The sequence below is a fragment of the Diabrotica undecimpunctata genome, chromosome 6 (genome assembly GCF_040954645.1).
Source record: "Diabrotica undecimpunctata isolate CICGRU chromosome 6, icDiaUnde3, whole genome shotgun sequence".
Taxonomy (NCBI): domain Eukaryota; kingdom Metazoa; phylum Arthropoda; class Insecta; order Coleoptera; family Chrysomelidae; genus Diabrotica; species Diabrotica undecimpunctata.
Window position 1 is genome coordinate 56,823,484 of NC_092808.1, and position 12,474 is coordinate 56,835,957.

Sequence of the window (12,474 nt, forward strand, 5' to 3'; positions counted from 1 at the left end):
AATAGATGGAGATAAAAACTAGTCTCAAATATTTTTGTTCCTACCAATCGACTAAAAAACAGATAATTTCATGAGAAAAAATAAACATATTAGTTGAAATATTTTTATTCATACTGACAAATAAATTATTATACATTAAACATGATGTTTTGTAGAAAACTTAATGAGGTCGCTGGTTAAATGATAATCGATAAATAATAATAACGAAAAAAATGAAATAATTTGTTTGTAAGTAAATTAGCGAAAAATAGCAAATGTTCGTAAATAGATATGTAAAATAAAATGCAATTCAAATAACAATTGGCAGATTTAATATCTTATTGTCAATTCTATATGAGATTCACTTACCTTTTGTCTGTAGTTGGGCCTCGCTCGGAGTCTAAGATCTGAGGGTAGAAACGGGATGCACACTCGATGCAGGTTTGCTTGCTTCTGTACACGATGAGAGGTTGTTGTAGAGTGACCGATCATACGAAACAAAATATGTATGTACTCGAATCCATTGGGGTGGTTCTTCTGTTCTTAGGACCTCCGTGAATAGCCGTAAATTAAGCTTAAAGTGGCATTTTAAATTTTCTACACAAAGAATGGGTACGTTTCCTTAAGAACTCTGAAGTGTTTGGGTTGATTAATGTTTCCCAAAAACATGTTGTTTTCAGACAAGTGAATTCTCAGAACTTGACAATAATTAATCAGCCAATTTGAGAATTTAAAGGATGAACTAAAGCCATATTATACTTAGCTAATATACTATGATTGAATAAAAGATTTAAAACTAAATAAGGTCATATTCTGAATATTAAAAATAAAATATTTAAATCAGTCTTGATACTTTTCCAAACACATGAATTTTACATAATCTTACTTTGAAATACTTATGATTATTCTCAGGCCATTCTTTCAATGTCCCATTTCTTTCTAATAAGAGAACACTTGATGTACTAGATAGCAACCAAAAATTGATACGTCTGTGATTACTTCGCATTTATTTTATATATAAATAAAAAAATTAACACCACAGGATTTCTTCTTCTTCTTTCGTGGCTCTACAACTCTAAGCGAGTCTTGGCTGTGTTTACTATTTTCCTCCACTCTTGCCGGTCTTCTGTTGCAATCTCCATTGTTTTACCCCCATCTTACGTAGATCACTTGTTACTGCATCTTTTCATCTATTTCTTGGGCGACCTACTGAAAGGCCATTAGGCCTTTCACAGAAGGTTGTATTTGGAAATATTTCATCATTTGATAGCAGTATATGTCCTGCTCATCTTATCTGATTTGCCTTAATGTATAGTAATATGTTTTCTTCTCCGTAGAGTTCTTGGAGTTGCTGGTTATGTCTTGTCTCCACTTTTCTGTTATCTGGTCTCTATAACACATAAAGATCGTCCTGAGGATCTTCTTCCATTGTAAGACTAACAATTCTTGTTTTATGCTGGTTTAGTGTCCACATCTCACTTCCATATATTATTATGTGGCAAATTACAGTCTTATATACAGTTTGATTTAAGTAGCATCGATAGGAAATAATAAACTCTATTTCCTACCATGATTCTGGCTGCTACTTGTTTTTGGTAACTAATTTCGGCCGTGATCAGTGCTCCTAAGTTATCAAGAAAACTCTATGAACAAATACTGACAAAATGACATCAAATCAAAATTTTGATGTTTTTTTCAGTATTAGATTCTATTTGTTCTGTGATTGTGTCACTACCAGAAAAAATATATCCAAAAAGAGTTATTAGAGATATTAATGTCCCAAACAGAAAATTTCAGCTGTGTTCTCATAGATGGCGCCGCTGTAGTAAGTCCCGTTGTGTCACGTGTCACCATTACGTTATATTGCAACAGAGAATGACAAGGAGATTTATAAGCCACAGTAGTAATCAAAATGGCGGCGGAACATTCTCGTGCATGTAAACGAATAATAGACTTTTCTGAGTTTGATTCTGAACACAGTAACCAAGATCCTTTTTTAAATGAACGCGAAGATGACAAAGGCTACACAGTGTCCGGAAGTAGCAGCGTTTCGGAAAATATAAACAGGAACGGTAAGTTTATTAGATGTGTGGCTTGTCCCCTTATGTTATATTTTCGAACCTAAAAATATTAGGATTGTGCTAAAGGTTTTTTGTGGTTTATCCCTTTTTAGTAAAATACCTATTTTATTGCAGGAAAATGAAGCGGTTTATACTCCAGACTTCTCGAGATGTGTTTCCAACTCCAGAAAAGAAGGCGGCTTCTACATAGAGACACAAAAATACCCAATGGCATAAAAAAATTAAGCACAAGACTAAAAGAAATCTAGGTTGGGAATATATAAATACAACTTCACTTTACTTAATCAGTAGACCCATTTGTACCTTTCGGTGTTGAGCCGTTTATAATACAATTCATTAAATCACAATATTTTACAGTCTTCTGAGGTGACCTAGCTCTTAACGAACTTTCTCCATTCCTTCCTATTGGATGCCATCTGTGTTGCTTCCTGCCAAGTCTTATCCTTACTCCTTACTCTGCAGTATCTGCGAGATGTCACTGTTCCATTCTTTAATGGGTCTTCCTCTTCTGTTCTTCCCTATTGGTTTGGCGTCCCACACTCTTTTTACTTGTCTATTATTGTCCATCCGGGTTAGATGTCCGAACCATGCCAATTTTTTCTCCTTGATTGAGTCGAGTATCGGTTTGATTTTGAGTCTTTCTCTTATTTCTTAATTTCTGATTCTATCAGTTCCTTTTACTCCGATCGTTCTTCTGAGGTATTTCATCTCTGCTGCCTGAATTCTGCTCTGATGTCTTTTGTTTAATATCCAATTTTCTGCTCCATATGTCACTGTAGGTCTATATATTGTTTTGTATATTGTCATCTTGGTCTTTGTTGACATTTCTTCTTTGTTATTAAGGAATCCTCTATTTAGTGCTTGTAATAGTTTTCCTGTGTTTTCCATTCTGTTGTTAAGATCGTCCTCGATGTCTCCCTTGTTGTTGATTACTGTTCCTAAGTATTTGTATGAATTTGTCTGTATTATTTTTTGTTGGTTTATCATTACTTCTATTTGATCTTCCGTCCCTTGTTTCCTTGATATTTTCATTATCTGAGTCTTCTCTTTGTTTACGTTTAAGTTGTATTTGCTTGCTTCTAGGTTCCATTTCTCTAAGTTGTGTTTCAGTTTTTCTGCAGTTTCCGCAATTAATACAATGTCGTCTGCAAATATCCACATCTCAGCGTTTATCATTTGCATTCTGTTCCAACCGATGCCGTATTTCTTGAATGTTTTCTTACATTCTTTCACTATCTCATCTCTTACATTTATGAATAGCACTGGGCTGAGACTTCCTCCTGAGTTGTTTCAAATGGTTCTGACTGTATATTTAACATTCTTACTGTATTTGTTGTTTTCATGCATATACTCTTTGTTGCTTCTATCAGTTCTTCACTTACTTGCTTCTTCTTTAGGCTTTCCCATATATCTTTTCTTTTGACTGAGTTGAATGCTTTTTCCATGTCTATAAAACTCAGATATATTTCTTTATTTTTCTTTAAGGCTTTTTCTATTACTTGTTGCATGGTGAATATATGGTCTAGTGTGTTGTTTCCTTTTCTGAATCCACTTTGTACGTCCTCTAATTTATGTTCTATTTCTTTTCTGATTTTCCTTTCCATTATGGTTTCATATACTTTTGCTGCTACACGTAGTAGTGATATACCTCTACAGTTCTTACAATCTCTTGTGTTTCCTTTCTTGTATACAGGTATAATTACTGCATTTGTCCATTCTCTGGGTATTACTTTTCTCTTCCATATTAGGTTATATATGTATAACAATTTTTCTTTTGCTTTTACTCCTATATATTTCATCATTTCTGGTGCTAATTCATCGCTCCCTGGTGCTTTTCAAATCTTTATCTTTCTTATTGCTTCTTCCAGTTCTTCTTTTTCTATAGTTTCTGGATTTTCCGTGTTTCTCATGGATACTCTCTTGTTGTGGCTTTCCTTCTCCATTGTATTCACTTGATTTCCATTCAGTATCAGCTGGAAATGTTCCCTCCATCTTTTCATTATTGTCTTATCGTCGTTTATTATTGTTCCTTCCTTAATTACTATTTAAATGGGAATAAGCCACAATTAAAGGTTAAAATACGTTTATTAACGTTTCAATTTCCACTTCGAAAATCGAAGTGGATTCTAATAAACAGAAAAAAAAAATTGAAAATATTTCCCAGCTCTTACAGTTTATTCTGTCAGCTTTCATAAAATTTTATGAAGAAATTGGTGCTTCTCAACAGATTTTACCAGATGCTGATAATAAACCATTGGAAGACATTGAACATTTGGATGACTTTTCAGATATTGACAACTGAATTTTTTGTTATATTTTATGTTCATTTTTTAGAATATATTTTTTGTTTATACATACAAAAGGGTATATTTTTTCGAAAAATGTTCAAAAACTCAAAAACCGTTAAATAAACATTTGTGTTACTTTTATTGTGTATTTAATAACATATTTCCAAACAATTTTGGACCTTACTTCCAAGAAAAATGTAAAAATTGGATTTCAGGATTTAAAAGTTATTTAAAGGATTAGGAAAAGGTTAAAAGATTTAAAATAAGTTTAAAATTATGTTTTCTCCAAAATATTGTTTGGTGGCATGTCCCCATCTGGTTGCAAAGTCTTTAATTATCGTTTTTCAAATCATAAACATTTATAGGCCAAGATCGATAATAATTTTATTTTAGTTTTTTTTTAATGAATTCTGGATTGGAAATCAAAATATCAAAACAAATTTAAATGTAAATACACCACAAGAAATGAATAAGATAAACTAATTCATGCAAGAATTACCATCACTTCACATCCAAAACTTATATTATTACATGATCTCTTAAAGTCAAAATTGGTCAATAAAAATATGATGTTCACAAAATATCTTGTACTGAATGTCAACAATTGTATATACATTAGTGGAAAAGTACACTTGATTGAGTACATGGCAAAATGTATATTGGAAAGACATCCACTACTAGGGCAAAAGACTGTAGAAAACAAGCACAGATCATAACAGGATTCCTTGTTAAAAATGTGCTGGTCAAGGAACATCTGCATACAATGAGGTTATTTTAAAGAGAGTTGAGTTGTTTACCATATTAGGAGAGATCCTGAAATTATTAGCCACATTTTGCATAAGTGCTATTCATTAGATTGCAGGTGGAAAACACTTTTGGAACTACCGAGTGACTCCAAAAACATATGGTATACTTCATTCACTGAACTGACTTATGCAGAATTTAAAAGTATCCCGCTGATAAAGTCAAAGCCATAAAGGAATTTACCTCTTCAGGTAAATAGTAAAAAGGGCCGGCTTAATGAATTTTATATTTTATTTGTCATTTACATTACATATTTAATTTAAATAAATATCTAGATAATTAAGGGAAAAAATACATAAACTGATGGAGTATTAGAATTAATTAATTATTATATTTTCTGTCTCGATTCTTTATTAAATATATCCAAATTTTGAAAGTCATAAACAATTTTTGTTTTGTTAAAAAAAATGCAAGTGAAATAATAAAATGGTGAAGTGAAAATTAAAATGAATTAATGTAGATATATACATATAGCTAAATATGATTATATTTTATACTTCATGTAAGGAAAGAAGTGTTTTAATTGTTAGTAAGGTATAAAGTATGTCTGAAAAAGTTGGCAACAAATGGGAAATTTCTTTATTATTAATTTCATGAAAAAAACTATTCTTCATAAACATTTCTGCATTTCATAGAAATCAATAATCAATAATCAAATTTATAAAAGTTTAAGTGATATACACCGAAAATCAAAAATATTGATTTATGCTTAAAAGTGAAGTGCTTTTAAATTTAGGTGCAGCATAAAATGTTATTTTAATTTGGTTGTAGGATTTAAAAATTATTTTTAAAAATAGATTCATGGCCTTTTAATGATGTATCAGTAGGTGCATTACTTTTTAATTTTATTTCTAATTTACCTTATTCAATATACAAAATCAACAAATGCAAAAGTATTTTTTTATTTACTTTTTACTTTAAATGTATTATTTAATTATTAGAAGGCCATGAATCTAAACTTGGACATAATTTTTAATAGCTACAAACATTTTAAAATTACATTTTCTTTCATATCTAAATTTAAAATCACTTTCCTCTTCAGTATTAATTAATAATTTTGATTTTTCCTATCTACCACTTAATATTTTATAAGATTATCTGTTAATGATTTCTATGTGATGCATAACCTTTAATGAAGAATAATTTTTTTTCGTAAAATTATTAATAAAGAATATTTCCCATTTTTTGCAAACTTTTTCAGACATGAAACGGAAAACAAACATAACAAGTCAACATGAATAAATATGAACCTTTTAAAATGAGTAAATCGGTACTCACCGAAGGGACCTCAGACGTTCAGATACAATTAGCGTCTCTTTGTAAATGCAATGAAGTCGACTTTACTAAAGTAACAAGATATTTACTTAACACAGACACTACACACTACTCCCCTGAGTTAGTGATAAGTTATAGTCTAAAAAAATCATTATGAAATTGACTGGCCAGTGTGAAAACTAGTGCCAATAAAACACAAAACACACACAAAACATTTTCTTCGTTGAGACTTAAAATAATGATTAATAACAATAATTATGGGAAATTTGTATGTTTATAAAAAGAGTTTTTTGACATTATGCTTGAATGATAATATTTTTTGATCTGATTATATATACCTATATACAGTCGTGCTATGCTTGGCTATTATGCCGGTCCTGGTAGCTTTGGTAGCTGTGATAATTATACAACAATAGAGTATTTACAAGGGATTATTGGGATTATTCAGTTTTACAGCTGTTATTAAAATAACTTTTATAATGAGACACTAAATTTCTGGATACAGTATACCTATCCACTAGGCCTGTACAGCTGGAACATGGTTTCGAAATTCTTGGATATGTTCATGAATAAATGGAAGATGTACAATAAGCCAACTGGTTGCAGTACAACTGGTTCATAACAAATAGCAAAAAAGTCACTGCAACAAAAAAATATATATATCTACATGCCCCTATTCAGTCTAAAATGATTAACATTTACATAGTAGAGTCAACTAACTAAGAAGCATCAGCACATAATCTCATTGTTGTACATCTCTTACCTAAATAGTACTGAGACTGATCAAGATAACACACATTCTTCCTATACATAAATTCTTTGGGTAATTACTATACCTAAACCAGTAAAGATTATTTGTTGATTGGAGTAACATCACTTAAATAACAAGGTCAAAGATGGAGCGCCTACCCATCTTACATGTTGCTAGGAAAGTGGCTTATAGACAACTAAATAAACTTGCTGTAATGTAAAGGAGACATACAATATGTGTACACTTTTACTTACATCAATATTAATACTGACTTCTCCTTTAAATGTAAAATCATTCAAATTTGGTAAAAGGTGTATCTTATAATGTTTTGGAACAACTGACACTGGAAGTTTTTCAAAGGTATTCTTTTCGGACATGATAGTTCTGTATTACTCAAATCAAATTTAATTAGATACTTGTGACACAGACACAAGAGGAATGTATATCTGTATTTCCACACCTTATTCCAACAATCCAACAACTACTATAATATAAAATGTCTCTGTGTACCTACAATTCCTACACAGCTAAAATAAAGAAATTGTATATTAACTGTAAAGAACTCTATTAATATTAATAATAGTTTCAGCCTTACCAAGAAATTATTTGTTAGCAAATAATTTAGAATATATGATTAAAGCTATAATTTTTTTACATAAAATAATCTTTTATCTAATCAACATTTAAATATACTTTTCCTCTTCTATAACACTTTAATATAAAATCAAATATTATATTTATCTACTAACTATCCTAAGAAAATGATTTGACACTATTTTATTTACACTTTTCAAAAACAAGAAGTTTACAGGTTAGACGAAATATATCTTCTTTCTCTGAGGTTGACATGACATTTCAAAATTAATTACAAACCTGTAAGGTATTTTTTTCAAAATACATACGACAATTTTAGTTTTTATTCAACCTGTACTATTCAGTTAGTCTAAAATCTGATAATTGTAATTAAATAAAATATTTTGATTGCCTTTGTTGCACATGAGTTTTGGATGATTACTCGTATAAGTTAAGACTCGTGACGTACCCAAGAAAAAGGTGGGAAGGCATAAAATTGAAAATGAAGTGAGATGTGAAATGTGAAATCTAAATGAAATGTCAGTGTCAATTGTATTGTCGTATTCGATGGTCGTATTGTTTGGACATTGGTTTGTTTTATAAATTGTTTGTTTTTAAATTTAGCGATGACTTAAATATTTTAATTAATGTGTAAATTAAAGCCAATAAACACGGTGAACCTTTTATTATGTCCGGTTTTTGTTTACTGACTGTACCCTATTAAAACAACTTGGTTTTAATAGAATAAATTCGCTTGTGTTAAAAAATGGATCATCCTTAAAAATCGGTACAAAACAGTAATGACTGATTTACTAGTGCCTCGCGGAGATACATTTCCTCGTTCTTTTTTGGACACATATCGTGCTACAAAAAGTGAACAACTTTATAATGAATTAACATCTAGTAAAAGTGATGAACTAGTTCTCCAAAACTCCATGAGTATTCCAGTATCTCAAGATATTCACCACGGTCACTCTGAGAATCTTTTGGATGTTGGTTCTGGTTCGGCACAAAATAAGGATTATTATGACAAGCATGAGGTGGTCCCATTGCCAAAACCCCATAAAAGAATACCTGTATATGACAGAGTAGACCCTGAAGATAGCATTAGGGATATAGTTACAGAAAATGATTTCTACAGGTCAGTAATTTTTCAATAAAGCAGTGCTTGTTTCATGTACTCTAGATTATTAAATATTTATGGAAACATTGATACATTTTACCATTAAATACCTTTTTGTCCTAATATTTTATATAATATAGTTTTTTTGATATATTTACTGAGAGATACCCCATTTAATAACAAACAAAAACAATCATTCTGAATTTTTGTATTTGTTTAATATTTGCATGAAGTGTTCTCCTTGTTAGATTATATTCTCTTCATGATTTTATTCTTTCTTTGATGTCAATTTTTGCTCATTTTCCCCAGGTTATTGTTTGGCACAAAATTCAAGAAGTTTCTATTTGAAATCTTGTTTTGAGATCAACTTAAAATTTTGTCACTAGTGTTTTTCCCACTAATAAGATGGTCAACACCTGGACAAAGTATGCTCTAATCTAAAAAGTAAATTATTATAATTAACATTTTCTAATGGGTTCATTTTGCTTTTGCAAATTACTTAGATATTTATGTGTCATTAACTACAAAACGTAAACAAATGATTTATAATTTATTATATTATCTATCATAAGCTGTATGGAATTAATCCTATAAAAAGGCAGTAAGAGATTTATTCTCCAGCAAAAGTTAGGAAATTTAATACACAGAACCTGATAAAATAGTGTTCCCATGCTGTTTGCAAACATGCATCCAGCAAAATAATTATTGTACTTGATGACTTTTTATTAATAATATTATTAATTATTAAAAAAGGGTTTTTGTGCAATTAGGCAAATTATAGATATAGACAAAAGATACAGCTCCTGTGGTAACTTTTTGACAGTTTATCAACTACTTAATTAGTTAAATTTAAGTCCTATATGTCTCATTACTTAGTTTTAACTTTTCTTTAGTGTTAACTGTTTAATTATCCATTAAATGAATTTCATTTGGCTAGGAGAGGTAACTCACAGAGATGTGTTTTCCTAATTTTGTAGGAGAGGTACAATGAAGTAGAGTATTAAGTAAAGCTTTGAAGTACAAAGAAGAAGTTTGGTAATGTCACTGCTTCTGTAGCAAAGAAAATTTATTAACTGAATGTTCACATCCCTAGTATACAATAAAACTTAAAAATTTAATTGCTCAAACTTTGTTGTTTTATTAGCATTTCAAACCATTTTTTAGTTGACCTACTAGAAAGCCTTTCTATCTAATTCTTAAACCTGCTTTAAATGGATAGGTAAATTTTATGTTAAATCTGACTTTTAATGTATATAATATCCAATAAAGAATTTAACTGAAAGTGGTGGCTTAGTCTCAGTAATACTTAATACACTTATTGCTTTTTCTTAATGTGTCATACTAAATTTTGAGCCTATATAACACCTCTTCATATATCTGTATTAGATATCATTAAGTTTACAAATATATAAAGGACCTATAGTTTAATTAATGCTGCATCCAAGCACATCAGTGTATAAGAGCTGTATGAGATAGATTACAATTTGTATAGAATAGAATAGAAATATGCTTTATTGTCACTGAAAATTGTACAATTTTATGGACAAAGCTTACAAAAAGTAAAAAAAAATAACAATAACAATTAAAATTTACTAACATTACCTAAATCGTCAATATCACAAAATAAAAGATAATAAAATATACAATCCAATAAAAAATTTAAATAAATTTCAAATTGCATAATAAAACTTGACAAACTAGTTTACTAATAAGTTGGGGCATGTGATACCCAAATATGTATATATAAAAATACTTTAGTTGCTTGTACCTAAATGTACTGTAATTTCTTAGTTATTTATTAAGAAACTCTTCCACTAAAATAATATGGTCTTTCAGATAGATAGGTTTTTGTCAATTTACGGTACTTAAGGAAAGAAGTTGTAGATTTAAGTTGCAAAGGGAGATGGTTGTATAATTTTTTTTGCTGAATATAATATAGATTTCTTTACTAACTCAGTGCATTAGACTGGTAAATACATGTAGTTCCAGTTTCAGTCTTGCTGGAAAAACATGTAGTTGTTTACAAATCAAGCAAACAGTTTCTAGAATATATAAAGAGGGAAGAGTTAAAACTCCGATTTTTGAAGTGACTTTGGCTGGACTTTTAAAGTAGCAATCTAAGCAATATTTTTTGATTTTTTACTGGAAATCAAGCCCACTTTATTATGGTACTGTATACTATAGCCTTAGAACTCACAAAAAATATTCATAAAAATGTTTGATTTTTCTTGTTTTTTAAAAGAAAAGAAGCAATTAGTATTTGAAAGATTTGGTCTATCATGATAGGTACTTTAAAGTTTTTAAAGTTATTATTTGTTTGCTATAAAGTAGACCTTTCTATAGGAGTAAATGTTAAAACCCATGTTAATCCCAGTTAAGAGGGTAATTAAACATTTTTTGTGCTCTAAATATTTGTTATAAATGTGGAAAGTGCACCTGTAGTGCTACATCCTTTTTGGATCCAAACTGACATTCAGTAACTTCTTTTTGTTTTCAGACACTGTTCCAATCAGTTTATAATTATTTATTCTAACGATTTCAATAGACATTTTATTTTATTTTATTATTTTATTTATGTTTAGTATATTTATATTTAGTTATTTCTAACATTACACTTAATATCAACTAACAAACTTCTCAATCTAAATTGAAATTATTTTGACTGCTATGTTGATTCAGATATAAGGAATTACATATAATATATTACACTAAAATTGGAAGGGAAGGGAAGGGAATTAATTTCCACAAGAAATACAAATGATCAAACATATAATTTATGCTTATTGGTATATATAGATCTTTTTTGTTAACATATTATTATTATACTGACTAAATTACAAAATGTTGATTCTGAAATAAATCGCCAGCATAGTATAAAAATTTAGCTGATAAAATTTGGTTTTATAATTTAAAACTTACCACATTATTTTAGCATAATCAAATATTTACACCTGTTAAGAAAGCATGTATTGAAATACAAGACTTGACCTTTTAAGGTCATTTTGATTTCCAAATCATGATGAAACTACAATGTACTTATTATTTAAAAGTATTATACTTAAGTACCTGCCTATTTATAAATCCTGAATGCATTTTATTTTGTATACAAATAAGGATTTACATATAAAATTAATGTTGTTCAATATGAGAGAAAAGGAAAACAAGAGTCAACAAAACTATTGAACTCTATTGAAATGACTGTTTAAATTACATTTACTCAAAAATTACATACTTTTTAATTCAATTCAAACTCATATATTAAAACTGACACTGGTCATAAAGTCCATTCTTTTATTTGGCAGTTTGAATTTATTTTAAAACTCAGTAAACATTTTTTTGATATAGCCCTGTATCACCTGTTCACAGTTCCAACTTCAGTATCTATATTGTTTTAAAGCTGCTTTATTCCGGTATTTTTTAATTTATTAACCTTATTGTCAGTAATAACCCAAAATATTTTGTTTTTTTTTACATTTTTGCCTTCAGATCTAAAGATTTTTCAATAGCTTTTAATCTGACAAAAATAAAATCTTTACATTTGTAGATCTACAAAGTGTTTTAATATAATTTATGCGAACATATTATCCAGGGAGAATTATT

The 12,474-nt window shown here is 29.3% G+C and overlaps 2 protein-coding genes across 4 annotated transcripts in view; one reads left to right on the top strand and one right to left on the bottom strand.

Moving 5' to 3' along the window:
* LOC140443456 (puromycin-sensitive aminopeptidase-like) overlaps positions 1 to 7,979 on the bottom strand; it is a 50,387-nt gene extending 42,408 nt beyond the window's left edge. The window contains exons 1-2 of one of the 3 annotated variants that reach the window (XM_072534727.1): positions 7,774 to 7,979; positions 7,433 to 7,705 (exon numbers count right to left, since the gene is read on the bottom strand). In XM_072534727.1, coding sequence (XP_072390828.1) covers positions 7,433 to 7,555 — 123 coding nt within the window. In that variant the 5' untranslated portion in view covers positions 7,556 to 7,705; positions 7,774 to 7,979. Of the gene's footprint in view, positions 1 to 6,765; positions 7,068 to 7,432; positions 7,706 to 7,773 lie in introns of those variants that run through there. The other 2 variants (XM_072534729.1, XM_072534730.1) reach the window with 2 other exon arrangements.
* A 300-nt stretch (positions 7,980 to 8,279) lies between these two features.
* The window catches only part of LOC140443457 (uncharacterized), a 212,091-nt gene continuing 207,896 nt past the window's right edge, over positions 8,280 to 12,474 (top strand). Inside the window, exon 1 of the mRNA XM_072534731.1 lies at positions 8,280 to 8,892. Coding sequence (XP_072390832.1) covers positions 8,552 to 8,892 — 341 coding nt within the window. The 5' untranslated portion in view covers positions 8,280 to 8,551. The remainder of the gene's footprint in view (positions 8,893 to 12,474) is intronic.